The sequence below is a fragment of the Balaenoptera ricei genome, chromosome 8 (genome assembly GCF_028023285.1).
Source record: "Balaenoptera ricei isolate mBalRic1 chromosome 8, mBalRic1.hap2, whole genome shotgun sequence".
Taxonomy (NCBI): domain Eukaryota; kingdom Metazoa; phylum Chordata; class Mammalia; order Artiodactyla; family Balaenopteridae; genus Balaenoptera; species Balaenoptera ricei.
Window position 1 is genome coordinate 275,107 of NC_082646.1, and position 27,906 is coordinate 303,012.

Below are 27,906 nucleotides of genomic sequence, written 5' to 3' on the forward strand. Positions count from 1 at the left end.
CTACTCGGCAGCAGCGTGGAGGTGGTGGGAAGAAGGGGAAGGTGTGTATGTGAGAGTGTGTACATACCTGGAAGCAGCCGCGGTGCGTGCTGTGGGTGCAGGCGTGGGGTGTGGATGCTGGAATCCAGGTGCAGGCTGCTGTCTGATCCTTGAGTGAGTGTCTCGTTAAGGACTTTTTTAAACATTAAATAACTAAGATGTTTTAAGTAGAAACGCTCATTTTAGTTCTTCCATGAGTTCATGATGTCACCGATTGCAGTAATATTCCTATAATGGTACAAGGAAACTTAACACTGAAAATGGGTCCAATCTGGGCATTATAATAATTTCTGTTGGGGTTACAGTTTGGAGAGGTAGTTAGAAATGCATTTCACTGGGCTACCACCGGGTGGTACTGTGTCTCCATCTATCCTCTACCGCAAAAGGATGTATTTCAGCCTTAATCTGAAACGTCATAGGCAGTCCAAGGGCCCTGTGAGGACGGCACCCCTGCCCCTCGCTGGCTGGCTGGCTGCTCGCAGCAGCTGGGAGAGGGCCCGGGCCGTGGTGGCAGGTGCTCTGCTGCGACACTTCGTCTTCAGGCTCCAGGCACTCGCAGTGCCTGCAGTACAGGGGTGGGTGGTTTTTAACAGTTAGGCTTTCAAAAAGGTAGAAATTTCTCTGCTTTTGAGAACAGATTCAAGGAAAATTGCTACTTCATTGTCACTATAGGTGTATTACAAACCATGGCTGTGTTTCTTTCCTTTTGTAGCTCACTTGTGGATGAGCTAAAAGAAAGTATGTTTCCAGTCCTTCGTGTCTTACTCCAGCACATCTGTGTCAAGGTACTGTTTGCTTTAATGAGGGTGTATAAACACACATGAAGGTAAACGTGCGCGTGTGTTCTTGGAAATGAGTCTACATCATTACTGAACGTTGTTTTATTTAGTATATTCACTAGGTGTTCCCCTCTAGTGTGGTTTTCGGGGGAAAACAACTTTTTATTTTGGAAAACTTCAAATAGAAATAGAATAGTGTGACGAACACTGTCTTCAGTGATTTTGTATAAGCTGTAGCTCCTCCAGCACATATGCACACTGGATTTTTCTTCTGAAGCAGATTTCGTCATACCCTTTCAGACATAAATATTTCATGTCTCTCTCTAAAGGATAGGAACTCGTTAAAAACATAACCACAAAATATTAACACACCTAAAAAATTCACAGTAATTCCTTAATATTGTCCAGTATCTGGTCAGTGTTTGCATTTCTACTATTGTCTCATAAATTTTTATAACAGTTTGGACAGATGATTCTTTACCTGAACTCTATGGACCCTAGGGGTCCGTAAACTCTCTGAAATTAGGCTCTGAGGAGTGGGCTTACAGGTTTCTTATAGGCTAGTTTCCCAAGGGGTCTGAGACCTAGAACTGGTTAGTCATTTCTGTAACATGTAAACGCTCGGCACTGTCGCGGAGCCAGGCGCACTCAGCGATCATCCGATCGCACTACCACATGCGTCTCCGTCGTCCTGCTGTGGGTACTGGCTGGGCAGCTTCTCAGGGTCTGTGTTTCAGGTGGTCGATAAATCCGAGTACCGGACCTGTGCAGCTCAGTCCCTGGTCCAGCTGCTCAGCAAGCTTCCTTGTGCGGAATATGCTTCTTTCGTGGCCTGGCTTTATGGATATTCACGAAACGCCAAGGTAGGAGCTACATCTGCCTGAAATCGTGGCTCCTGGCTCTGCAACCTTCTAGTGACGGCCAGATCTGAAGGTCTGTTTCTGAAGATTAGTTTTCTTTGTCTCTGACGGAGATGCGTGTGGTTTTGCTTTCCAGATCCCATACCGGGTGTTCACTCTTGATGTTGCCTTGGCTCTGCTGGAACTGCCTGAGCGAGAGGTGGACGGCACGCTGGCCCCGGAGCATCAGAAGTTCCTGAAGCATAAGTTCTTGGTGCAGGAAATCATGTTTGCCCGCTGTGTAGACAAGGCCCCGACTGTGCGCAGCAAGGCACTGTCCAGTTTTGCGCACTGCCTGGAGTCCTCTGCTACAGCCGCGTCAGAGAGCGTCCTGGAACTTCTGGCTAACAGTGAGTGTGCCGAGCACCACGAGACCGGGTCTGGCTCCTGCTGGTCCAGAAGGTGCGGCGGCAGGAATGATAGGTGTGCTGTGATAGACTGGGACCCTCAGAGACCCTTTCAGTAGGTTTTACTGTCGAATGACTTCTTGGACGAGCCTTTTTAAGCAGTTCACGTGTTCTTGACCTCAGGCTGAGGTTGTTGGCCGCTCTCACTATTCCTTTGCATCGTTGGTATTGGCTGTATCGGGTCTGATGACCAGTTTAATGCACAGCCAAGGAGAACACTGAACTGTCAGCATTTAGACTCTGTCTTGTCTTCAGGCCTAATTATCTGGGTTTTGATTCCTCTGTAAATATTTATGTATGGTTTTTGATACTAAGACTTTTCTGTCTTATCTACCGGCTTACTTTTAGCTCCTGCAGTTTCAGGAATAGAGAGCCACCATGACACTTCACTGAAAAATTCATCAGGTAATGAAATGGGTCAATATATTGTCAGATATTGAATAATTGTCCTTTTAATTAAAGGGCTTGCTGACTATTTGCATGTTTTTTTCTATCTCCATATTACCTGTTTTAATACTGCACTTTTTTTCTTCATCAAAGAAATTGAAATTCATTTCAGTAATGATGTGTAGTAACTTAAACGTGGAATATGCCATGCTTATATTACTTAAAGGTATAACAAGTTTTTACTGTACTGACTGGGCCTTTTTAAAATTTATTTTTAAGCTTTTTCCTATCAGAGGCAGACATTTAACCCTTCTGGAGGCTCAGAGGTGATCAATATAGACAACAGTGGTGAAACAGCTGGATATAGGGGTATGTCAGATTTTATCCCTATCAGATGAGTAATAACTATTGGATTTCAGACAACTGTAAGTAGAGCCTCAAAACCTTGGAATTTTTTTCTAACTAATTCACCCTCAAGAATTGGAACTCTTTTTTTCCCTTAAAAGTAGATTAATTTTTATTTTATATCTTTAATCAATGTCTTTGCACTATACTGTATTTCATTTTAAGATAAAGAATAAGCTACATTTCACTTGTCGTGTACTGAAACCCAGTATTTCTGTCACACTTAAGAGAATGTTAGCAAATATTTTATTTCCTTAGTGAAGTCCGTTGTTCTGAACACTTGGATTTGCTGGCCAGAAAGGACCAGTTACTAGGAAAGGTGCAATAGAAATTAAATTTGTGTTTGGAGAAAAGTCATCACGGAAGAGGGGAAAAGATAAACAATACTATGGTACTCACCCTTGTGTCTGTTTTTTATTCCTTATTACTTTTTCCACCTGGCATCTTGACTCTGATTAAGCCATCCCAGAATCCATTTTTAATACATGGTAGGGAAATGTGAGCCCAAGCTTCCATTGAAAAAGTTCAGAATTTAGATAATTTCTCTTCACCAGCAGTATGAACCGTTCTTTAATGGGTCGTACACATCGTGTGGCGTGGTTATAGGGTGCTCTCTCCCATGGATCCCAGCACAGGATTCTGAACACAAATGATGCCTGTTCTCTTTCAGTGACTTATTGAAGCCAGAATAATCTGGGATGGTAAAGTGTCAGTGTGATTCAGGAGGGAAGAAACACACCTGGGCTAGGTAGTAGATAGACCTGGAGCTACTCTCAGATTCTGTTTCTGTCTAGCTGTATGATCTTGAGAAAGTCACTTTCCTTTTCTGGGCTTCTCCTTCACTTATACTATGACTTAGCATAATGTAGTAGGGGAAAAACTACATTAGAAATGAGAGGCAATCTGAATTCTGATACTATTGTAAATGAAATTGCTTTCTTAATTTCGTTTTTGAATTGTTTATTGCTAGGTTTTACAACTGATTTTTGATGATTGATCTTGTGTCCTGTGACATTGTTAAATTTGTTACTAGCCTTAAAAGGTTTTGTGTGTGTGTGTGAGATTCCTTAGGATTTTCTACATATCAGATCATGCCATCTGTGAATAGAGTTATTTGTTTTATCCAGCCTGAATGCCTTTATTTCTTTTTCTTTCCTATTTTCCCCGGCTAGGACCTCTAGTGGTGTTGAAAAGAAGTGGGGAAAGCAGAGGTCCTTGTCTTTCTTCTGTTCTTAGAGGGAAAGCTTTTCGTCTTTCACCATTGAATGGTTAGCTGTGAGTTTTTTCAGGATGGCCTTTATCAGTGTGCAGGAGTTTCCTTCTGTTCTGAGTTTGTTGAGTGTTTTTATCATGAATAGGTGTAGGATTTTGCAAATACTTTTTCTGCATCTATGGAGATGATCACGTGGCCTTTGTCCTTTGTTCTATGGTGGTATATCACAGTGAGTGATTTTCCCATGTCCTGGGATATATCCCAAGCATGGGGCTTCCCTGGTGGCGCAGTGGTTGAGAATCTGCCTGCCAATGCAGGGGACACGGGTTCGAGCCCTGGTCTGGGAAGATCCCACATGCCGCGGAGCAACTAAGCCCGTGTGCTACAGCTACTGAGCCTGCGCATCTGGAGCCCGTGCTCTGCAACAAGGGAGGCCGCGACGGTGAGAGGCCCGCGCACCGCGATGAAGAGTGGCCCCCACTTGCCACAACTAGAGAAAGCCCTTGCACAGAAACGAAGACCCAACACAGCCAAAAATAAATAAATAAATGAATTAATTTTTTAAAAAAAGAAAAATCCCAAGCATGGCGTATAATCCTTTTTGTATTTTGCTAGGTTTAATTTGCTAATATTTTGCTGAGGCTTTTATGTCTATATTCAGGAGGGATTTGAGTCTGTTGTACTCTTGAGCTGTTTTGTCTGGTTTTGCTCTCAGGATAATACTGGCTTCACAGAGGGAGGTGGAAAGTGAAACAGAAGAGATTCTGTTTTTTGAAAGAGTTTATGAAGCATTGGTATTAATTTTTGTTAATTGGCGATTTTGTTAACATTTGGCAGACTTTTCCAGTAAAGCTGTCTGGTCCTGGCCCTTTGTGTATGGGGGGAAGTGTGTCTTTGTTTCTTCTTGAGTCAGTTTCCCTAATTCTTATCTTTGTAGAAATTTCATCTAGGTTACTTACTTTGTTAGCATAAAATTGTTTGTAGTGTTCGTAGTGTAACCTTCTTATTTCTGTAAAGTCAGTAGTAATGTTCCCTCATTCATTCCTGATTTTAGCAATTTGACTCTTCTCTCTTATTTTCTTAGTCTAGGAAAATGTTGTTAATTTTGTTGATATTTTTCAAGGAACCTACTTTGATTTCATTGATTTTCTTTATTGCTTTCCGTATTCTGTTTCATTTTTTAATGTTCTTTCTTGTACCTCAGCAGTTCTTAAGTGTGGTTTGGGGTCCCTAAGCCTCCTTCAGTGGGTCCTTGAAGTGAATACAGTTTTCATAATAATATCTAGATGTCATTTACCTTCTACACTCTGATTTTCTCACAAGTGTAACTTGGAGTATTGCAGAGGTCCCAGACAGGCAGAAGCAGATAGAAGCAGAGATGAGAATCCATCAGTTGTCTTTTATTAAGCCAGACATTAAAGAGTTTGCAAAAATGTAAATCAGTGGCATTCTTTTCACTAAATTTTTTTTGTTTTGGACAATAGTTATTTTTTAGTTAAAAAATATACCATTTATAAGTGACGTGCCTTGCTATTTTAAAATGAATTATTAAATTTTTTTTACAATTCTCAGTTTAAATTTCTAATTCATATTAAAAGATATAATCCACGTTAAAAAAGCTCTTAGGAGTCTTCAGTAATTTCTAATAGTGTAAAGGGACCATTTATGGAAAGGTTTTAAAGCTACTGTTATGTATTGTTTTACTTAGTCTTTAAAAAACCCGATGGTTTAGATCTTACCATTTGTAGTAAACAGAATAGAGATCTAAATAATTCATTCAGAATTTTAGACTTAGGAGCCTGGATTTAAAACTAAATTTTCCAGAATTTATGCCCTTTTAAAATTTTACTACTCTGCCTTTTGCATTATTGTGAATAGCTAATTATTTGAATTTTCTTCTTTTTCTATGTCATTTCATGCTCTGATTTCTTATGATTTAAAACCAGCTAATGAGTCAGTCTTGGATTACAGCATGTTCTCAGGATTGTGTGGTGTTCTCAGGCTGTAATGACTGTGATGTTTCCTCAACAGGAAGAGGTCTCATGATGATGTTGAGGAGCAGGGTCGGAGACGAGAAGACCAACGTCAGGAAGTCTGCACTCCAGGTGTGAGTTTTTCTGGACATTCTTTTCATGTACTCTTTTTAAGCACTAAGAACTTGAAGATGCAAGAGACTATTTTAAAAACCCTTTGGCCATATTCATTACTCACTTTTCTCCCAATGTTAGTTCACCTTGTTCCTCTTAAATGTAAATTACATAGATGAACTGAAGGATCATCTGTTCTTAAGTGTTCCTACTGGGTTGCTGGCTTTTTAGGAATCACAATTTTATATCCTTAATTTCATTTTTTAGAATAAGGATTCTTAACCTGGGGACCATGGATGGATTTTGATAGGGTTCATGAAACCCCTGAAATTGTTTCAGAGTACTAGTTTGTATAAAATGTATGTCAAGTTTTCTCCAGAAAGGTGTTAAATTTCATCAGATTCTAAAAGGTGGGATGTTACTGGGAAGGGGGATGGATCTATGATCTCAAAAATGAAAGAATCACAAACTTAAAAGGCAGTGTTTTGTCTGCAGTTTTGCTTTTTGTATTGACATTATGCCTAAGTCACCCCTTCATGTTACACATGACCTTCTAGGTCTTAGTGAGCATTTTGAAGCACTGTGACGTCTCGGGTATGAAAGAAGAGCTGTCCATCCTGCAGGACCGGTGTCGGGACCTTGCTGTGTCTGTCCGCAAGCAGGCCTTGCAGTCTCTCACCGAGCTTCTTATGGTGAGACGCAGCCACCGTGTGTCTGATGGGTGGTATTTTACGTTACAAATAATTCAGCTTGATGAAGTACCTGTTAGAAACTCTCCTAAGTCCGCTGTAGGACTCTACAGTGTAAGAGAAAGGAATCTGTCCATTACCTCTGGTAGATTGCATTTCATATTAAATATAATATGACTAATGCTAGAGAATGCTAATGGTTAGCATTCTCTTGACTTCAGGTTAAATCTCATATAGAAATGTGAATTTTAAAATTAATTTGGTTAGGCAAGAGGCCTAGATTAATTTTTGTCCATTAAAACCTATATAGGTGATATTGCCAAAAGAGCAGATCCACTAATCCTATATATAATTTACTTTTGCCAAATAATTAGTTTTTGAAGAATTTTAAAAGTGAGTTTTTTTCTTTATTTCATGATAGAAGGCATTAAGCAATGCATGTTTTGACTTTCTCTGTTAGCATCTATTCTAATTACTCCTTAGGATAAAAATTTATTATTTGCTCTCGATCGTGAATTACGAAAAAGTGCTGCTTCACTACCAATAATAAGATAATCACTGTGTAAGTCTAAAATTCCAGTATGGGATTTCCCTGGTGGCGCAGTGGTTAAGAATCTACCTGCCAATGCAGGGTACACAGGTTCAATCCCTGGTCCGGGAAGATCCCACATGCCACGGAGCAGCTAGGCCTGTGTGTCACAACTACTGGACCTGTGCTCTAGAGCCCATGCTCCGCAACAAGGGAAGCCACAGCAATGAGAAACCCGTGTGCAGCAACGAAAACCCAATGCAGCCAAAAATAAATAAATAAATAAATTTAAAATTTCAGTATGCACTGATTTACAGTTACTGGAGCTTGAATTTGGTTTTCACATATATTTGGAATGTTGTTTTTTTTCCCACTGTATGTTTTATTTGTAATTATGTGAGCAACTACTTGTAACATATCCTAAAACATCGATCACAGCTTCCCCGATTTGTGTTCAGACCTGTGATAGCGTAGGCGTCTTTATGACTTCCTGACTTTCAACTCCTCAGGCACAGCCTCAGTGTGTCCAGGTGCAGAAGGCCTGGCTGGGGGGCGTTGTCCCGGCCGTGATGGACGGTGAGAGCACCGTGCAGGACAAGGCCCTGGAGTGTCTGGACCAGCTCCTGCTGCAGAACATCAGGCATCATGGTCAGTTCCACTGCGGGGACAACAGCCAGGTGCTCGCCTGGACGCTGCTGACACTGCTGAGCACAGAGCGCCAGGAGCTGGGGTACGTTCGCGTGCAACTGGTTGTCCTTAGGAAGGGCTTTCGTTGCCAATTCCTGTGTCGATCTCGGAAAATCAGCTCTCCACATTGCTTAATATACGAAGACTCAATCTTGATCTTTTTCCCTAGACCTAGTTCAAATCTCTTAGCATTTTTGTGGTGACGGTTTTTGTGAAGCCTTCCTTTGCTTTTCTCTGAGTGTTTTCCAGCTTCGAATTGATATCTTAATATGTAGTAGAAAGCATTAATGGATTTGCTATATTAACGTTAACTTTCCACAGTACTAGTTACTATGGTAGATGACTTCCTGGGTATGACAAGTTAAGACTTTTTCTGACATCGTATCGGGTTGGTTGACTTAATCACACTGCAGCATTTTTTCCATTTGATAACATTTGCTGGGTGTTCACTGTGCAGTGAGCAATGCAGTGAAGAGTTAGCACCTGCACTGATCAGTTTGAATCTCTACTGCAGTAATCTTGTGGCTGGTTTGTGTTTGTGCTCCCTTGACTGTCTTTTCCTTTCCTTTTTTTCTTTATCATACAAGAAACACCTCCCTGCTTGTTTTCATGTACTTCTGGAGGAATTATCATACAATAGAAAGAATAATAGATGTAGTATCATAATAGATACTAATAATTGTTAACCATGCTCCAATATAAAATAAAAATTAAAAAAAAAAAAAGATACTGATAGATAATAATAGATTTAGTATACCGTCTGTGGCCCTGGCAAATCACCCCATCTCCGTGGGCCTTAGTTTTCTCATTTGTAAGAAGAGTCGGTTACACTACATGATCTCTTAAGGTCCCTTTTGTTGTTAAAAATCTGACTGAAAATGCATTCACTCATTAAATATTTTCTCAGTACCAACTGTATGCTTTGCTGAAATTCCTGGAAGGGAGAGGAATTTAGCCAGCAGTAGAATCAACTACTTTTTTTGCGTTTCTTAGGGATATCTTACTGTGCACACCCAGTGTATACTAGCTCATGAGAAACTGTTGGGAGGTTTATTTCATTTCTTTTTTTTAACTTTTCTGTTAAAATATAACATGTATAGAAAAACGTACAAACTGTAAGATCAATAAATATCAAAAAGAAAATATAGCCATGTAACCACCACCCAGGTCCAGAAATAGAACATTGCTTGGCCTGAGAAAACTCTTCCTTCCCGTCGCTCTCCTTCCCTCCTCAAAGGGAACGACCACTGTGATTTTAACACCATGTGTGAGTTTTCTCTACTCTTCATCTTCATGTAAGTGGAATTATGTGGTATGTATTCTTTGTGTGTCTGACTCCTTTTACTCAAAGGAATACAAGATTTCATTCAAGTTATTGTGTGCAGCTATAGCTCATTCACTTTCATTGCTCTGTGTGTGTGTGTATGACATTTGTGAATAAGCTACAGTTTATTTATCCAGTCAACTGTTGATAGATTATGGGTCGTTTCCAGTTTTTTATTAAGAGGTATAATGCTGTTGTGAATATTCCCATGCGTATCTTTGGCACACATTTCTCTTGGATGTACACCTAGGAGCAGTGCTGTTGAGTATGCTTTTATTCGTCTTTCATGGTTACTGCCAGACAGCTTTCCAGAGTGGTGGGACCAAGTTACATTTCCTTGCAGCACTTAATGAGAGTTCCAGTTGCTCCATATCTTGGCCTGCGTTTCGTGTTGTCAGTCTTCCTTTTTAGCCTTTTTGGTCCATTTTGGACCAATACTGGTATTTCTTGGTGGTTTTAATTTGCACTGCCATGTTGACTAATGCAGTTGAGCCTCTTTTCATAGGTGGATTAGCATTTAGATATTCACATTGTGAATTACCTGCCCAGCTCTCGGGCCCTTTTTTTTTTTTTTTTTTTTTTAATTAGGCTGTCACTCTTTTGCTTGTTCAGGCAGAAGTGTTCATTATATACTTATGTACAAGCATTGTTATATGTATTACAGATATCTCTCCCATCCCATGATTTGCCTCTTTACTCTCTTAATGATGTCTTTTGATGAGTTCAGTTTGTCAGTGGTTTTCTTTATAGTTAATGTACTTTTAAAGAAATCTTTTCCTACCTCAGAATCATATACATATTTTCCCATATAATCTCCTAGAAGTTTGATTTTTTTCTTTCCCTTTCATTGTTAGGTCTTTAACTTACCTGCAATTAAGATGTGTCATAGCTGCCTTCATAGGCTCTCTGTTTTCATTTTAAGATGGGGGAAACACCTGTGCATATTTGAAGTCAGAAAACCAGTATGTAGAAAATATCGAGGATGATTGAAAGGGATAAAGTTTCTGAAAAAGAACAATATGTGAAAGGATACACTTTATAAAGTAGGAGGAGAGAGCTCCAGAAATAAAAGGAAACACAGAGAACAGGAAGAGAGAAACACAAAAGAGGACATAATATAAGCACTAGAGCTTTCAGCCTTTTTCTTCTCCGTAAAGTGATGCTCGGTGTTTGCCCAGTACAGCATGTTCACAGCAGCGTGATCCACAGCAGCTAAAAGGTGGAAACAATCCAGGTGTCCATGCACTGGTGAAGAGATAAATAAGATGTGGTCTATACACGCAATGAAATATTACTCAGCCTTAAGAAGTCACAAAATTCTGACAGATGCTATAACATGGATGAACCTTGAAAACATGCTAAGTGAAATAAGCCAGACATGAAAGGACAAATATTGGATGGTTCCTCTTATGTGAGGTCCCTAGAATAGTTAGACTCTGGGAGGCAGAAAGGGGCGGTGGGGAGGAACTGCTTAAGGGGTACGGTACAGAGTCTCAGTGTGGGGTGAGAAAAAGCTCTGGAGGGGGGTGGTTGCACAACAGTGCAAATGGGCTTAATGCCACTGATCTCTGTACTTTAAAATGGTTAAAAAGATGTTTTATGTACATTACCACAATTTAGAAAACAATGTATTTGCCCAAGTTAGGAAGGAGAGGGTAGAATTAGGGGCAACAGTTCTCAAAGTGTGGTGGATTCGGGAGCTTAGACTCTCTTGTCGTCTTAAAAACACACATACACAGAGAGAGCTGTGAGTTCAGTTTTATTTGGGGTTTACTGAGGACTGTAGTCCAAGAGACAGCCTCTCTGTAACTGAGGAACTGCTCTGAAGAGGTGGGGGGGGGGGCGCGGGTCAGTATATACGTGATTTTGGTGAGGGGCATACGGGCAATCAAGCACACATCTCCGTAGAAGGTTGCTGCTGGTCATGAGGAGCGGATGTCTCTGTTAATGATTTTAGTGCTTTTCTAGGTATGAGAAGATGCAAGAAGTTGGGCTCATAAAATCTTCCTGAAAATACCTACCTATCTGAAGGCCTGTTCTGCCAGTTTTCCCAGAGCACAGAGTGCGTCATTCCTGATCTCTACCCTGAGCTCCTTTTATAATTCTAAAATTTCAAGTTACCAAATATCTGGAGAGATTATTTTTAAGCAGACATTCTTAAAACATAATTAGTCCTCAAGAGTTCACTCAAAAGTTCTTATTTCATTTACATTTAATTTACTTTAAAGAATTTCACAATACCAAGTTATTTTTCTTGCTGACAGATTTGCAACAGACATAATAAGATCTTACTTGACCTCTGTTAAACCTGGCTGCACTGTATTAAACTTCATGTTGTTGGCTCTAAAGACATGTCTGTATTGATTAAACCAACAGACTTTAACACCAGGCGTTAATACTGAATATTTCCCAATTCACATGAGCCTGAAATTCATTTGGGTTAGTTTCTTTTATATTTCTGAGAGTTTATTAAGTGCTTAATTTCCTTTAAGCCAATTAAGTAGAGCTCATTTACAAATTAATTTTGATAATACCATCCAAAGATAAAAAAATTTATATATATAAAAAATGCACATATAGACAGACCCAACCAGAGATCTCATAGCTTCATTTTAAAACTTAGTCATGAATCAGGTATTACAGTGTAAGACCATCATGGCTGCTCGGATCACTGAATGGCCAGTTCTTATATGTGACCCCTGGATGAGCAAGTGTTCTAATTAATGAGTGGGTTTCCCTCTGGGACCACTGCGCAGTGTGAGGGCTCTGCCTCTTCCATTCCTGTAAGTTTCTCAGTTGCCTGAGAAGGCCGTGACTGACCGCGGGGACTCTTGGCCCTTTTCTTCAGAGCAGCGCTCTCACGTAATATCTTCACTTTTATCCTGACAAATTCTGTTCAGGCAGCCGAATTGGGGAAAGGTTTCAGGTCAGTCTCCTACCTAAACACTCAGCTCAGACTGCCCAGTGTCTCAACTGAGCAAGGGGGCCAGGTACCTGTTTTATACTTTGAAATAAAGCTCAAGGTTATCAACTAATATGGCAGATCTGAGAACCAGGAGAGACTCACCCAAATTCGTCTGGACTCTCTGAGGAGGTGGACGGGTGCAAGAGGCCTCTGCTGGTACCAGGCTCTGGTTCTTGTAGAGTTCAGACAGAGAGAAGTCTGCTCTGGTCCTTTTTTTTTTTTTTCCAAAGGTTTTTTTTTTTGATGTGGTCCAATTTTAAAGTCTATTGAATTTGTTACAGTATTGCTTCCGTTTTATGTTTTGGTTTTTTGGCCTCAAGGCATGTGGGATCTTAGCTCCCCCACCAGGGATTGAACCCGTACCCCCTGCATTGGAAGGCGAGGTCTTAACCACTGGACCACCAGGGAAGTCCCCTGCTCTGGATCCCTTTCTGGTCGCCAAAACTGTCAACAACAAAAAAAACCACACAGTGTAACAGCTGTGAGTTCAGTTTTATTTGGGGCTTACTGAGGACTATAGCTTGGGAGACAGCCTCTCAGTAGCTCTGAGGAACTGCTCCAAAGAGGTAGCAGCGGGGGGGGGGGGGGCGGGGGGTCAGTGTATACGTGGTTTTGGTGAGGGGCGTACGGGCAATCAAGCACACATCTCGGTAGAAGGTTGCTGCTGGTCACGAGGAGCGGATGTCTCTGTTAATGGTTTTAGTGCTTTTCTAGGTATGAGAAGATGCAAGAAGTTGGGCTCATAAAATCTTCCTGAAAATACCTACCTATCTGAAGGCCTGTTCTGCCAGTTTTCCCAGAGCACAGAGGGCCTCATTCCTGGTCTTGGCCCTGAACTCCTCTCAGGAGGTGTAGAAGGTCAAGGGACTGCAATGGCCAGTGACCTTATTCTTGTAGAGGCGGATGGCAAGTGGCAGTTTTTAGTTGGCAGCCTTTATCGTAATATTAAGATGTCATGTGCCATTGCCACTTTTACTCTTTGACAGTACTAGAGTTCCTAGAAGCCATGTGATGATATTGAAACAAATTGAATGGAGAATCAGATGTAAGAATGCACGTCTTTTGTTTAAGCCAGGCCATAAGGAGATTTACAAAAGTACAAAGCAACATCACTGTTCTTACCAAGTTTTTTTTTGTTTTGAGAAAGATACCAGGTTTTGGGGGGGGAAAGAATTGCATTATTTGTGTTAACATGTAATTAGCTTATTGTTATTTCTGACAAATTAATAGATAAGTATTTTTAAATTTCTGTTTTAACTTCTAGTATGGCAAATATTGATAGGTATAACCCGCATGAACAAAAATGGTCTTCTAGGTGGTCAGTAATTTTTAAGAGTTTAAAAGGGCCCTGAGCAGAAAAAGTGTGAGAGCCACTGAACAAGGGAATCAACTTTAAAAAAGGATTGAGAACAGTTGGACTAGTGGAATAGAGTTGTATAAATAAACTCTTGTGATCACAAGTTCTTTAATAAGCAGAAGGTAACTGGGATTCCAGGAGCTGCTCGGGACAGGAGACTCCGCAGAGCAGGTGAGCTTCGAGTTTGGACCTTGGCGGTTAACAAGGGGCGGGAGGTGCTCTCGTGGAGGACGCAGCCAGTGCAGGGCCGCGGGCGCATGCGTGGTGTGTGCTGCAGGGGCCCCAGGAGTTCATAGCACAGGAGGTGTCACGGATCGGCTGTGTCTGTGACCAGAGTCTGAGGACACAGGCCACCGGTGAATGACTCGAGCTCAAGGCGTGGCGACCGGGTCCAGGGGAAGCAGCTGGCTGCAGAGGAGCTGTCCAGCGGTGGGAAGCTGCGGAGGGGGGACCGGCTCTGAGGGCTGAGGACGCCCTGCGCCCTCCACTCTGGTTGCCCACAGGCCAGTGGAAAGGGAGTCACGGCAGCCAGGAGGGAGCACGTGGAGCAGCATGGGTTGTTACCTTTTTTTCTTTTGTCAGCTTAGGGTAGCTTCCTTTTGATGGTGGTGTGACCTCAATCATCCCTAGAGGTGGAAAGAGTTGAGAGTAACCAGGCAGGCCTAATGGTGAGGGTCTCCAGGCAGGAAATAGCAACGCAAAGGCTTAGAGGCCCGCCGCTCCAGGAATCCTAACTGAAAGGGCTTCTGGGTGGGGTTGCTGTTGAACAAGGCCCGGAAAGCAGAGGTGGGGAGGGCTGGGGATGGAGTCCCATTTTCAGGGTGAGCTTGCGACGATCCTGGTGATGGAGGACATCGCCCAGAGTTAGGTTGTAGGTTAGAGAAGATGACTAAGAACAGACCTCTTCAAAATCAGCCGTTGGTGTGATTAGAAGAAAAGGAATTAGTGAAAAGGTCAAACAGGTCGACTGGAGTGTAAGGGAGAGCGTGGTCAGTTCTGTCCAGCAGGGGGCACTGAGATGGGCACTGAGGGGGGTTGCTTTGGTTTGATATTAGGATAGAGGTCGGCAGTGCTTTTCAGGAAACCAGGTGGTGTTTGCTGAACCGCATTCTGAGTGGTGCGGCATCCCCTGCTTGTGATGGGCGGTGCGGCTAATGGAGGGTCCAGTTGGGAGGCTTTGGGGACGGCTCAGCCCATGTGGAGGGTGTGCGTGGTCAGAGAGGAGCCAGATTTGAGATCTCAAAGCTGGAAGTTCAGAGGACATTTTGTCGTTCTGTTTGCTTCCTGCAGTAAACTTCAGTTAATATTCTGTGTGATGCTTGTACGTAAACTTTTAAATATTTGTTGATTTCATGTATCTTGCTTTTGGATAGCAGTCAGATATAAATTATGTTAGTCATTTGCAGTAAAACTCTAGATAGATTTTTAACCAAAAGCTAATTTATTAATAAAACCATTCATTTATATGCGTATGCTTATTGTGTGTAGATGTGTTTATTTTCTTATAGTTGCCTTCTGCGTGCTTTGAGAATTCTTTTTTTCATTTAATGAGAAAGTCTTGCTAATCTGAGTGTGTGTGTGTGCCTAGCAGTAGAAGAAATTAATTGGGGGAAGAAATGTATTTTTCTCTCCACTTAAATATATAATACTGCATTTGTCTCATGAGTCATATGATGTCATTCAGTGCTATAGGAAAAAGTAAAATAAGAAATGGTTTAAAAATAGCAATGACATCACACAAACACTTTAATACATCAGAAGCATTTTTTATTTTAGAAAAGTTTGATATATGTATTTCTGAGTGGTATTGGCAGGTCATAGCAAAGTCGAGCTCATTTAATATCACCATATTTAAATGCTAGGATGTCATTTCTCTCCAATCCTTCCATTGAAAAAAGGACAATGTCTACATTTTTTTGTTACTAAAACCCTGTAGACTCTGGATGTACCTGTTATTGGTAACTTACCCCATACGTTTGCATAGAAATTTTAGAGGGTCTCAAGTGAATTATGAAATTTTATTATTTTCTTTAAAAATAAATACTTTATGGGCAGGGGAGGCGTAAATATACCTTATTCAGTGTAATAATAATTAGAAAGATACGTAGTTTGCTATCAGATGAGCCACTAGCCAGGAACCTCTGTTTGCATGTTTTATGTGCCAGAATCCTGGAGCAGAAGTTGATACCCTTCACCGAGGGGCAGGTCTGAACAGTTTTGTGTATTTACGGTTACAATTCTGCTTTCTCATCTTTTTTCCAGCCGCTATTTAAATAAGGCTTTTCATGTCTGGTCCAAGAAAGATAAGTTCTCCTCCACTTTTGTAAGCAATGTGCTCTCCCACACTGGCAAGGAGCACGCTGCCCCGGCCTGGATGCTGCTCTCCAAGGTTGCTGGCTCGTCACCCACGCTGGACTACACCCACGTCATAAAGTCCTGGGAGAAGATAAGCAGGTTCGCGTGCTTGTAATGTAGCTGCCACCAGACACGAGAGAGTCTTGGAAACAAAGCTCATGTCTTAAGGAAGTGGGCTCTTTCATAGCTGCTAATATACCCAGATCTTTTCTTTAAATTCTGGCATAAAAACAAACAGGAAAAAAAGAATCACTTTTAGGCTTTCATTGTCCAAGTACATTAAGTGCCTTAATGCTCCCCAACTCGACTCCTAAACCATGCTACCCTACTTCCTCCAGTACTGATAATCCAGGAGAAAAGTATTTTGTTGGCAGCAATTTTTACTTTGGTTCTATACTGATATTTCTTCTGCCCTTTCCACAGGCAGCAGGACCCCAATGCAGACACCTTAGGGCACATCCTCTGTGTTATCGGGCATATTGCAAAGCATCTTCCTCAGAGCACCCGGAACAAGGTGACAGGTGAGTGTCTACTGGAGAATCATGAAAAGGCTCTGCCTCTCACTTTATATATATTTTTAAGAGTTAAACTTCAAGGGAATTGACTCTCTTTTTTAGATGTTATCAAAAGTAAGCTGAATGGATTCTGGTGGTCACCAAAGTTGATCAGCCCAGCTGTTGATACTTTGCAAAGACTCTGTAGAGCATCTGCAGAGACTCCAGCGGAGGAGCAGGTACGCTACAGACTCTCCTGGGTGTGTCTGTCATTTGTCTGTACGTAGACGTAATGCTCTGCCTTGAAGCTGGGGATGTGTTCTCCGCGGAGACCTGGAAGGATGGGTGGTCCCCATCAGCTAGTTCTCCAAGGAAGCACCTACGTGACAAGCAGTTGACGTTCCCCAAGAAGATCTTGGCTGCTGAAGACACACAGCTCCTTTAGGAGGTCACCTCCTTGGTTCTGGGTACCAGTGTCTTCTAGGAAGCACACCAGCCGGACACCTGTTCCCAAGATCGAATCTACAAGGTTGTCTTTTAATCATCGTAACCTCGGTGCTCACAATAGCTTGTTAGACCCTCCTCCCTCACTCCAAGGATGTGTAAGTGGTTTCCTCCTAGTCACGGCTTCCCTCCAGACCAGAAGATTTCTGATTAGTCATCATCCTGTCACCCTAGTATCTCTTGTCCCCAGAGTTCCCAGAGCCTCCTGCTGACTGACATTCCCTATGGATTCATCATCACAACCCCAAACCAGCGTTCTGTGTGACACAGAGGGTTACTTTGACTCCCCAAAAGCTATCCATTTAAGTATCTCTAATGATAAATTATCTTACTACCATGTATTCAGTTTTTATCATGAAATATACTCCTAGACAGTGCTAATCATAATGAAAAATTTTAGGACTGGGGGTTATTAATAATGATTTTAGAAGTCAAAGATTAATTTAAATAATTGCTGAAATATATTTAAATCTCCCAGAATAAAAACATTATTGCTTCATCTGAGCTACCTGCCACCTTCCTAAGCTTCATTTTCTCGTATAGGTTCTTTTTAAAAAGTCCTTTCCTGATAAGTTAACCATTGTAGTAAGACAATATACTGTAACTTTTTTGCTTAGGACTTAAAACAGGTTAAAATTTAGTTAATTAAAAATGCCCAGCTCTTTCTGTGTCTGGTGTTTACCTGGCATAAACCTTTTGGCACTTTTTGGTGAAGGGGATACTTGCTTTATTTGATTTTCTGTTTCTCTCTGATCCAAGAAAGTGTGTGAAAAACTTTTAAATAAGGAACATTACCTAAGTAGGGAGCATATTTGAATAGCAGAAAACAGGTAAAAACAAAACAAAAGGCTGATGATGAGGAACGAATGCTGTAGGAAACAATGGAGGTTCTGTGGCAGAATGTGAGGGCGCCGTCCCCCAAGTGTGTGCGGCACGTCGCTCGTTAGTGCGGAGCCAGGCCTGCACCACGGGCCCCGCCCAGACTCTGAGGTCTTCCTCTCACTAGCAGCCGGGTGCTGGGCCTAAGCACTCAGCCAAGCTGGGACAGAGCGCGTGCATTTCAGAAGCTCCAGGTTGTGCAGTCTGTTAACATCTTAAGTGCAGTCATTTTGTGAAACGGTAATAAAGACCATAGCTTTGACACATTTTAGGCCGAGTCGGACTACGAATGTCTGGACCGTGATGGCGGTCTGCCAGCAATTTGGCAAACTTAGAGCACCGTCTTGTGGCATTGCTGCTGGGTACTCCCTGGGCTGTGGGGTGTGGTTCAGACTGCCCCTGCCTAAGGCGCCGGCCGCATAGTGTGGGAGGCCTACTCGTTAACCTGCAGTCCCAACGTCTTAGAATAATTCCTGAAACGGAAGCGAGTGTCTGGTAACGTGGCGGTCCTGGGGCGGAGCCACTCAGCTCAGCCTGGGTGTGTAGGGACGGCCTCCCGGGGAAAGTGGCTTCCGGGTTATAGGGTGTGACCGAGCTCCTCGGCCCATAAGCGTGGTGAGACGTGTGGGCTGGAGGTGGGACCCCCTTGAGGTCACTTTAACTAATAAGAGACTCTGAAAACTTGTCTCTGATGAATACATTTCAGGAGGGTAAAAACTGTTCTTTTTTATTCTGTCTTTTTGAAATATACTCTTTATTACAGTAGTTAATTCACCATCTACATATACCAGAAGAATTGCAATGTTTTTCTCTATTGGAGGAGCACTGCTATTACAGATCTCTTATAAATTAGGGCAGTAGATCTTCCTAAATAGGTGTCTTTCCCTCTTATAGGGCAAACGTAACAATAGAAAGAAAGATAATACATAAATATATATGTTTGTAGTAAATATAGCATATTACAAAGAGCATACATAAGTGTTCTTCGTGAATTCCACTTAGCCAGTTCGCATTGCCAGATTGCTGAAAGAGCAAAGATGCAAAAGCATGATGGCTGGGGTTTCCGTGGCTTGCGGTTTATGCACTTGAAGGCCGTAGAGTTTCTTGTGAGCAAGTTGTGTGTCGCGGCAGTGTGATGGATGTGCGGTGCCCTTCAGAGGTGGCCTTTGGCTTGCCGCAGGGATTACTGGCGCAGGCGTGCGAGGACGTGCTCTCCGCCTGTGTGCGCTGCCTCTCCGACATCGTTCTGAAGGAGGACGGGACCGGGAGGATGAACGAAGACCTGGCGGTGAGTAGCTGCCGCTCTTAGCGTCCTCCTCCCCTCCTCGCGTCGGCCGGGCCTGTGGATGGCGGTGTGAGGTGTGTCTTCAGTACTCTTAGCAAGAAAGGGATTTTCCTAGCCTGGGGCTTACTCTTGTTTCAGAAGAACTTTTTACTGGTGACCTATTCATTTTTCTCTCCCATACTTATCATCTGGGGGAAAATGATGGTAAATCCTTCTCCCAGGTGGGTCCTGTGAGATTCCTGATCCGACAGGGAAAACACAGTGTGTGTTGTGAGCTCAGAAGTAATAGGTGAGAAAAGAGTAAAGTGAGCATCCTCTTTGTTCTGTCGGCTTGTTGGTTTGATGTTTTTTTTTAAATTGTCTAATGTGTCTGGCAAGCTGTTTGAATATCAGACTATAGAACAGCTCCCAGGTCATGTCTAAAACAAATGAGATATTTGAAAGCTGGAGAAGCTGCTGCCCTGGGAGCAGTGAGATTGTGTGGCATGCACCCTGCTTTAGAAGTTGTGCCGTGAAGAGGTGCCTTTGAGCCAGTAAACGCGGGGCCCATTTTCTGGTTCAAGTAGCTGACTGTCAGCAAAACGTGATTCTGATTCCAGCATCTGACACTGTCCCATAAGGGCAAAAATGAGCTGCTTTTTGATGCCCTTCAGACTAGGCCATCATTTCGCCAAAACTGGTCATTTTCCTTGTCTGTTTGAAAATTAGTAGAGCACTTTCCTTCTGTGTTCAATTCCTTCTTTGCCCCCTCACACTTGGACCTGGGGATTGATGGCCATGTTTAGATTTGTTGGAGGAGAAGACCCTTTGTGCCAGGGCATTAATACACACCCAGTTCGGTAATAAAAATATCCTGATCAACGAGAACCCAGATGTTTTGGGTCAGAGGCCACAATGTTTAGAGTGGTCCCGACCTGGGGTTTCTCTGGAGGGTCTTGCTCCACTCATTTGTCTGGGATTCCCGACCCAATCTAAGAAAAATGCTTACTATGACCAGTGAGTTTTCCCCGCTAAGATTTTTTTTTTCTGTTAAATATGTCACCAAAATTTACCCTTTGGTCAAAATATATGGAGAAGTTTGCCCTATATATATTGTTTACTTCACTCTTCTTTAAATATAATTTAAATGTGCTGCTAATCCACTGAGATACAGTGTGTTCAGTTCTCTTTAAACACACACATCCTTATTATTAGCTTTTTTACTCTAAAAAGCCTTTATTCAACATTTTGCTGTTTATTTAGCATCACCCTTGTATTTTTGCGATTGAAAAAAATAAGTATTACTTAACTGTTAAGCTGAAGGTCCTTAATAAAGACACAGTAGTGGTGGCTTGAGGAAGCACGTTCTCACAAGTTCTGGTAGGAGTCTTACTAGTAAGCTAAGCAGGAGGACAGTGTGGAAGTGAGTTTAAAGCGTGCAACAGGCTATACGCCCTCTCACCCCGCACGTCCCCTCTGAGGAGGCAGAACACTGTCCCAGGGCACAAAGGTGTCCATCAGAGCTGATGCAAACAGGAAGGGATTAGGTCAACATAAATGTATAGTAATAGTGCGGTCAACCTTGATGACATTCAGAGTTTTTAACATACTTACGTAGTCATTAAACATATTGATCGTATATATTGACGTGAAAGGATGCCTGATACTGAAATTTAGAATCACAAACTTCAACCTAGTGTGATTGGCAAGTGTGTGAGAAAAGCCAACATGAAGCCGTGTGACTATAAAAAGAAAGTCATACAGAAAAACAAGGATGGTGTCTGTGGGTGGCGGGATTGTCAGTCAGCTGTTCCGTGTCCCCACTTACCTGGAAGCACCGAGGTCCACTCTGTTGTCACAGCACCCCTTTGACTTGCAGGAGTATCTAGATATAGATGATAAACCTATACAGTCACCCTAGTTGAAGCAGTGACTGGATTTTTACAATGGCTGTGTGTTGTTGTGGGGGAAAAAACCAGCTATTTAATTTGGGGGACAGAAAAAGTAACTCCACTGACACGGCCTTAACCTAGATAGAGTTCGTTTTCTTTTGCCTTATTCTTACTGCAAAACCCATTCTCTTGGCAGGTGAAGTACATTTTCACCTTAGGAGACGTCGCCCAGCTCTGCCCAGCCAGAGTGGACAAGAGAGCCTTCCTGCTGATGCAATCCATCCTGGCTGCTTCCGCCAGCACGGAGCATTGTAAGGCCCTTGGCGTGCCTTCTGCGCCTGCTGCCTCGGGGTGGGTTTGCCCTGTGGCAGTGCAGCAAGACCTCTCCTCCCTTCCCTTCCCTCCCGTAGTGACCGCGTCGGACCCAGGCGGCAGTGAGGCCACGTCCTCGCAGCCCATCTCCCAGTTCCAGGGCTCTGTCATGCCCTCCGTGATCAGAGCACATGCCGTCATCACCTTGGGTGAGTGAGGAGACACGGGGCAGCCTCTCCACGTGTGCCTTGTGATTTATAAGCTTGTAAGCTCGGGGGGAACTGTAGGAGCGCCCAGCTCTGCCGGACACTCCCTGTTTAATTTATTACCATCAAACCTGCGATAGTTTTATACTCATAATGTAGCACCATGCAGTCTGTTCTTCAGGAGCTGTATGCCAGACACTGCACTGAGTTCTGGGAATGAAGAAATAAGTTTGCAGTTCACATCATAAAGAGATGGAGAGCATAGGCAGAACTCTCTATGACATAAATCACAGTAAGATTCTTTTTGACCCACCTTCTAGAGAAACGGAAATAAAAGCAAAAATAAACAAATGGGACCTAATGAAACTTAAAAGCTTTTGCACAGCAAAGGAAACCATAAATAAGACGAAAAGACAACCCTCAGAATGGGAGAAAATATTTGCAAATGAAGCAACTGACAAAGGATTAATCTCCAAACTTTACAAGCAGCTCATGCAGCTCAATATCAAAAAAACAAACAACCCAATCCAAAAATGGGCAGAAGACCTAAATAGACATCTCTCCAAAGAAGATAATCCAGATTGCCAACAAACACATGAAAGGATGCTCAACATCACTAATCATGAGAGAAATGCAAGTCAAAACTACAATGAGGTATCACCTCACACCAGTCAGAATAGCCATCATCAAAAAATCTACAAACAATAAATACTGCAGAGGGTGTGGAGAAAAGGGAACCCTCTTGCACTGTTGGTGGGAATGTAAATTGATACAGCCACTATGGAGAACAGTATGGAGGTTCCTCAAAAAACAAAATAGAACTACCATACGACCCAGCAATCCCACTACTGGGCATATACCCTGAGAAAACCATAATTCAAAAAGAGTCATGTACCAAAATGTTCATTGCAGCTCTATTTACAATAGCCAGGACATGGAAGCAATTTAAGTGTCCGTTGACAGATGAATGGATAAAGAAGATGTGGCGCATATATACAATGGAATATTACTCAGCCATAAAAAGAAACGAAATTGAGTTATTTGTAGTGAGGTGGATGGACCTAGAGTCTGTCATACAGAGTGAAGTAAGTCAGCAAGAGAAAAACAAATAGCATATGCTAGCACATATATATGGAATCTAAAAAAAAAAAAAGGTTCTGAAGAACCTAGGAGCAGGACAGGGATAAAGACACAGGCGTAGAGAATGGACTTGAGGACACGGGGATGGGGAAGGGTAAGCTGGGATGAAGTGAGAGAGTGTCATGGACATATATACACTACCAAATGTAAAATAGATAGCTAGTGGGAAGCAGCTGCATAGCACAGGGAGATCAGCTTGGTGCTTTGCGATGACCTAGAGAGTTGGGATAGAGAGGGTGGGAGGGAGACGCAAGAGGGAGGGGATATGGGGACATATGTATACGTATAGCTGATTCACTTTGTTATAAAGCAGAAACTAACACACACAGACACAGAGTTAGTTTATTTGATACTTTGCATGACCTCACACTGTTGTTTATCTTAAGAAGACGGACTTCTGTCAGTATTCACAAAAAAATTTGAATTATTTTTTGTGATTGTGTATGCTCAACACGTGTTACGAATTTTTTGGTAATAATGGTTATTTTTCAAAAATCTCAGAAGTGTAAATAAGAGCAAAATATTCCCCAGGCCAAAAAAAAAACACATACAAACACAAAACTCAACAACAGCCTTCCTTCTCCTAACTATGAACAAGAAATGAAATAAATGACACGATTATGTATTCATCTAGCTCAGATTTCAAGTTCATTATTAAACTTTTTAGCTTCTATCAATTATGTGTATACTCAAAAGTAAAAAGTGTCATCGGTTACATTTTATTGGTGTTTTTCCAGGTAAGTTGATAACTCCAAAATTCAGATGTTGACTTTGAAAGAAAGTGAAGGAACATCTCGGAGTGTCTGTCTCATGAAACCCGGGGTTATTTGGCACTTCTTAATATTTAGTATGGGTCTGTCTGCCTTGGATTTTTTGTTTGTGATTGTTGATGTGATGTTTTAACTTTGATTAAATAAAATCCATAGCAGGATACAGCTGGAGAAAATGTGAGGCAGAGAATGAGAGTCGAGTCAGGGTGTCTGTCTTTCTCGGCGGCAGGGAAGCTGTGCCTGCAGCACGAGGATCTGGCGAAGAATAGCATCCCGGCCCTGGTGCGGGAGCTGGAGGTGTGCGGGGATGTGGCCGTCCGCAACAACGCCATCATCGTCCTGTGCGACCTCTGCATCCGGTACACGGTCATGGTGGACAAGTACATCCCCAGCATCTCTGTGTGTCTGAAGGACTCGGACCCCTTCATCCGCAAGCAGACACTCTTCTTGCTCACTAACCTCCTGCAGGTGCGCATGAGGGCTCGCCGGGCCGGCCGCTCCTGTTCGGGGGTCTGAGCAGTGTAGGAGTCGGGCGGCACTGTAGTAGAGGCACAGGTATTTGCTCACGTGCAGTTTCACATACCACTCTTCTGACGTTCTGGACAGACGTTTAAACAGATTGTTACTTCCTAATATTCCTTCTGGGTGTTTGTTCAGAGACCCCCTTGTGCAGGGTAAAGTTTGTTTTCACAAGTAAACAGCACGTAGAGAAAAGCACCTATAGACGAGTAGGTCTGGTTCCGATTCTGTGAACGGTCGGTGTTCCCAGATGGACCTTCATCATTTGTACAATGAGGACCCTCGCGCTTGCCCGGGTGACCTCGCAGACATGCTCCGAGATCCCGCAGAGACACGTCTGCGTGGACAGAGCTCGAGTGCGCATGTGTAGCCTGATGTGAGGGGAAAATGCTGTTTGATCTCTAAGTGTGTTGTGTGTCTGTTCTGATGTGTCCATGCCCTCACTGTCTCGTGCGGGGTGCAGCCGCCTCCCCGCAGGCAGGGGCGCTGAGTCACGGTCGGGCTCTCCTGCCCACACTCTCCCATGTGAGCGCCCACGGCCCCAGGGACAGAGGGCTGTGTGCTGAGGCCCCTGTAAGCGTGAGCCTTCGTTCTCTCGAGCAGGAGGACTTCGTGAAGTGGAAGGGCTCCCTGTTCTTCCGGTTCGTCAGCACGCTGGTGGACCCGCACCCAGACATCGCCAGGTGAGTCTTTCCTCGCGCCAGCCAGCCGGCCGAGTGATTGGCCTAGTTGCTGGAAAAGATCTCTTTTTCTTTAAAACTGGTTTAGAGTTGCGTTATTTAGGATTTAGTGAGCTTTTGGCAGTTGCTAGAAAATTAACCGATTTTTAAAATACTAAGCTGTGTAACAAAGCTTTAGTTTTCACGTAAGTTTAAAAACAAAAAACAAAGAAGCCCTTGTCCAGATTGACCATCGAATAATCCCAGCCCTGACCACATTTGCTGACACTTTGTTCTTCCAAATGGAGGAGGGAAGAGCAGTGTGGGCCTCTGCCGTGGTCAGCTGTCGAGAGCAGAAGCCAGTAAGTGTTGGCTTCTAGGCCGGTGTAGGAAGAGTTCAGACTTTCTCCTGAGTGCAGAAACTGCAAGGAAGAAATTCTAGGGATTAACACAGAATTGCTCAGTGTGAAATCATAGGGTATGGTTTACAAGGCTCCTTGGAAATGGGTATTTCCCAAGAATTGGAAGGCAGGGGGACGGCCTTGCCACTGTTAATTCTTATCCTTCTATAATTAAAGATGTATTTTCAAGGGGTTTAGAAATGATCTCACAGAATTTGCTAACCTTGATTATATTATATGAGTAATTCTTTTTAAAGCAAGTCTGCAGCTGGAAAATAGAATGTTGAATGCATGGCAGAAGCCACCACAGTTGGGAAGAGGTCTTTACAGGTTCATTAACCATAAATAGCATATAGTAATGGGTCCCTCTGGTTCCAAATGTGGTCACCAGTGGTTTACTCTGGTAAACCGTGGAAGGATTTCTGTTCGGTTTCCTTTGGGTATATTTTTCCAGGGAGAAACATTTTACATAGTAAACTGGTAGAAGGTTAACATCCTAATTAGCACGTCTAGAGTCAGAGAGGAAAGCTAAGGCTGCTATGCTTTCTTTTTCTGTGTATAATTGGGAAAGGGATGGGGCGGCTATGCCGTGCCCTCTCGCCTTCCCCCTCTGCCCCAGGCCGGCCCTGCAGCCCGTGTGCCACGTGCGGCCCAGGAGCAGGCAGGAGTGCCAGTACTGGGGGACTTGGGGAGGACACGCCCGGGAGGGGAGGGTGGGTGTTTAACCTGCCTGTCGGTGTCTTCCCCACTTGCATCAGCTCCTCCACGTGTATGTTACGGCCTTGTTCGCTCTGTAGACCACGTGCAGGGCCTGTGCCACAGGTGACGAGAGCATGAGTCAGAAGGAAACTAGAAGGACAGGCAGAAATCTCCACTGTAGTGAGAAAACCAGTACTTCTGGTAGCATTTTCTCCCTCCCCCTTAAACCTTTCCATTTTATCCCTGCGTTCTGGATTTGTTTGAACCATGGTAAAAATGTGGAGCATGATTTGAAAAGCTTTGAAAAACTAAATTAATCTGTCCTCTATTTTTAGGCCAAAGGTCAGGCCTATCTGCTTACTTTAAACATCTTAATTTTTCCATATGTATCTGGTAAGACAGATCTTCCCAAGAGACTATAGCGGCAGAGCCCTGTGAATTTATTTTTGGTCCAGGTGGTGGATTTCCTGGCAATTCTGGCATGAACAAAGATGCATGACATTTTTTGAAATTAATTTTTATTGGAGTATAGTTGATTTACAATGTTGTGTTAGTTTCTGCTGTACAGCAAAGCAAATCTGTTATACATATACATATATCCACTCTTCTTTAGATTCTTTTCCCCTATAGGTCATTAGAGAGTATCGAGTAGAGTTCCTGTGCTATACAGATCCTTAATAGTTATCTATTTTATATATATTAGTACGTGTATGTCAAGCCCAATCTCCCAGTTTACTCCTCCCCTTGTTTTCCCCCTTGGTAACTATAAGTTTGTTTTCTACATCTGTGAATCTTTCTGTTTTGTAAATAAATTCATTTGTACCCTTTTTTTTTGGTTCCACCTGTAAGTGATATCATGATATTTGTCTTTCTCTGTCTGGCTTACTTCAATCAGTATGACAATCTCTAGGTCCACCCATGTTGCTGCAAATGGCGTTATTTCATTCTTTTTCATGGCTGAGTAATATTCCATTGTATATATGTACCACATCTTCTTCGTCCATTGCTCTGTCCATGGACATTTAGGTTGCTTCCATGTCTTGGCTATTGTGACTAGTGCTGCAATGAACATTGGGGTGCATGCATCTTTTCGAATTACGGTTTTCTTGCACAGCATTTTTAATTGGTCCTATAAACCCCCAGTATGAGGGCTACAAAATTGTATGACCTGTTTCCTCGTCTGTCCACCAGGTGGTGCCCGTGTAGCACAGCAGTCAGGGTGACGGCCAGGGGGCAGGTGGGCTGTTTCAGGGGAGCCGCGCAGATGCTCTGGGCGTGCAAGAAGGCAGGGGCTGGAGGGGTTCAGGGCAAGATGGTGACTACAGTGATGGGCCGTGGAGGTAGAGAAGGAAGTGAGGCAGAGATGGCTTGGTTTGGGAGAAAAGGGAGGAACTGAGGATCCAGAGGGCTCCGTGCAGGACACGTGAGGGGATGAAGGAGTCAGAAAGCTGCATGGGTTGGCAGGTGAGGGTGGGTTGTCCGACCTCAGAAGTGGGGGCTTTGGTGTTGTGACACAGAGTCCTGGTGGGGGGCGGTCCCTGAGTCGATGAAGCCGGGGGACCAGGAGGCTGTGTGGACACTGAAAGGGCTCTGAGAGATTGTCCCAGGCCTTCTGGGCTGTTGGAACAAGTCCCACAGACTGGGCAGCCGATAAACAGCAGGAACTGCCCCTCCCCATTTGGAGGTGGGGAGTGTGAGGGGAGGCGCTTCCAGAGAGCAGACCTCTGACCGTGTCCTCACGGCGCCGTGTCCTCACGCTGCGGCAGGGGAGGAGGGACTCGGGCTTCGTTTATAAGATGCTCACCCCGTCGGTGAGAGCTCTGCCCTCGTGACCCAGTCGCCTCCCACAGGCCCTCCTCCTAATACCACCCCCTCGGGGCTCGGCTTCCAACATAAGAATTCGGGGGGATACAAACTGGGATTCAGACCATAGCAGCGATGTTGGGGTTTGGAATGGAGAAAACCAGGCAGCACTTACCGAGTGGTCAAAACAGGCACGTGGCAGGAGCGTCCAGAGGAAAGGCCGAGCCCCGCGGGAGCCTGGT

At 43.3% G+C, this 27,906-nt stretch overlaps 1 protein-coding gene across 1 annotated transcript in view; it reads left to right on the plus strand.

Moving 5' to 3' along the window:
• Nucleotides 1-27,906, plus strand: part of NCAPD3 (non-SMC condensin II complex subunit D3) — a 61,067-nt gene that overhangs the window by 13,552 nt on the left and 19,609 nt on the right. The window contains exons 9-24 of the mRNA XM_059930004.1: nt 752-824; nt 1,556-1,681; nt 1,815-2,067; nt 2,473-2,529; nt 2,791-2,880; nt 6,161-6,234; nt 6,774-6,908; nt 7,944-8,164; nt 16,030-16,221; nt 16,546-16,643; nt 16,740-16,855; nt 19,180-19,287; nt 21,352-21,466; nt 21,566-21,676; nt 23,813-24,051; nt 24,706-24,785. Of these exons, the coding sequence (XP_059785987.1) occupies nt 752-824; nt 1,556-1,681; nt 1,815-2,067; nt 2,473-2,529; nt 2,791-2,880; nt 6,161-6,234; nt 6,774-6,908; nt 7,944-8,164; nt 16,030-16,221; nt 16,546-16,643; nt 16,740-16,855; nt 19,180-19,287; nt 21,352-21,466; nt 21,566-21,676; nt 23,813-24,051; nt 24,706-24,785 (2,088 nt within the window). The remainder of the gene's footprint in view (nt 1-751; nt 825-1,555; nt 1,682-1,814; nt 2,068-2,472; nt 2,530-2,790; nt 2,881-6,160; nt 6,235-6,773; nt 6,909-7,943; nt 8,165-16,029; nt 16,222-16,545; nt 16,644-16,739; nt 16,856-19,179; nt 19,288-21,351; nt 21,467-21,565; nt 21,677-23,812; nt 24,052-24,705; nt 24,786-27,906) is intronic.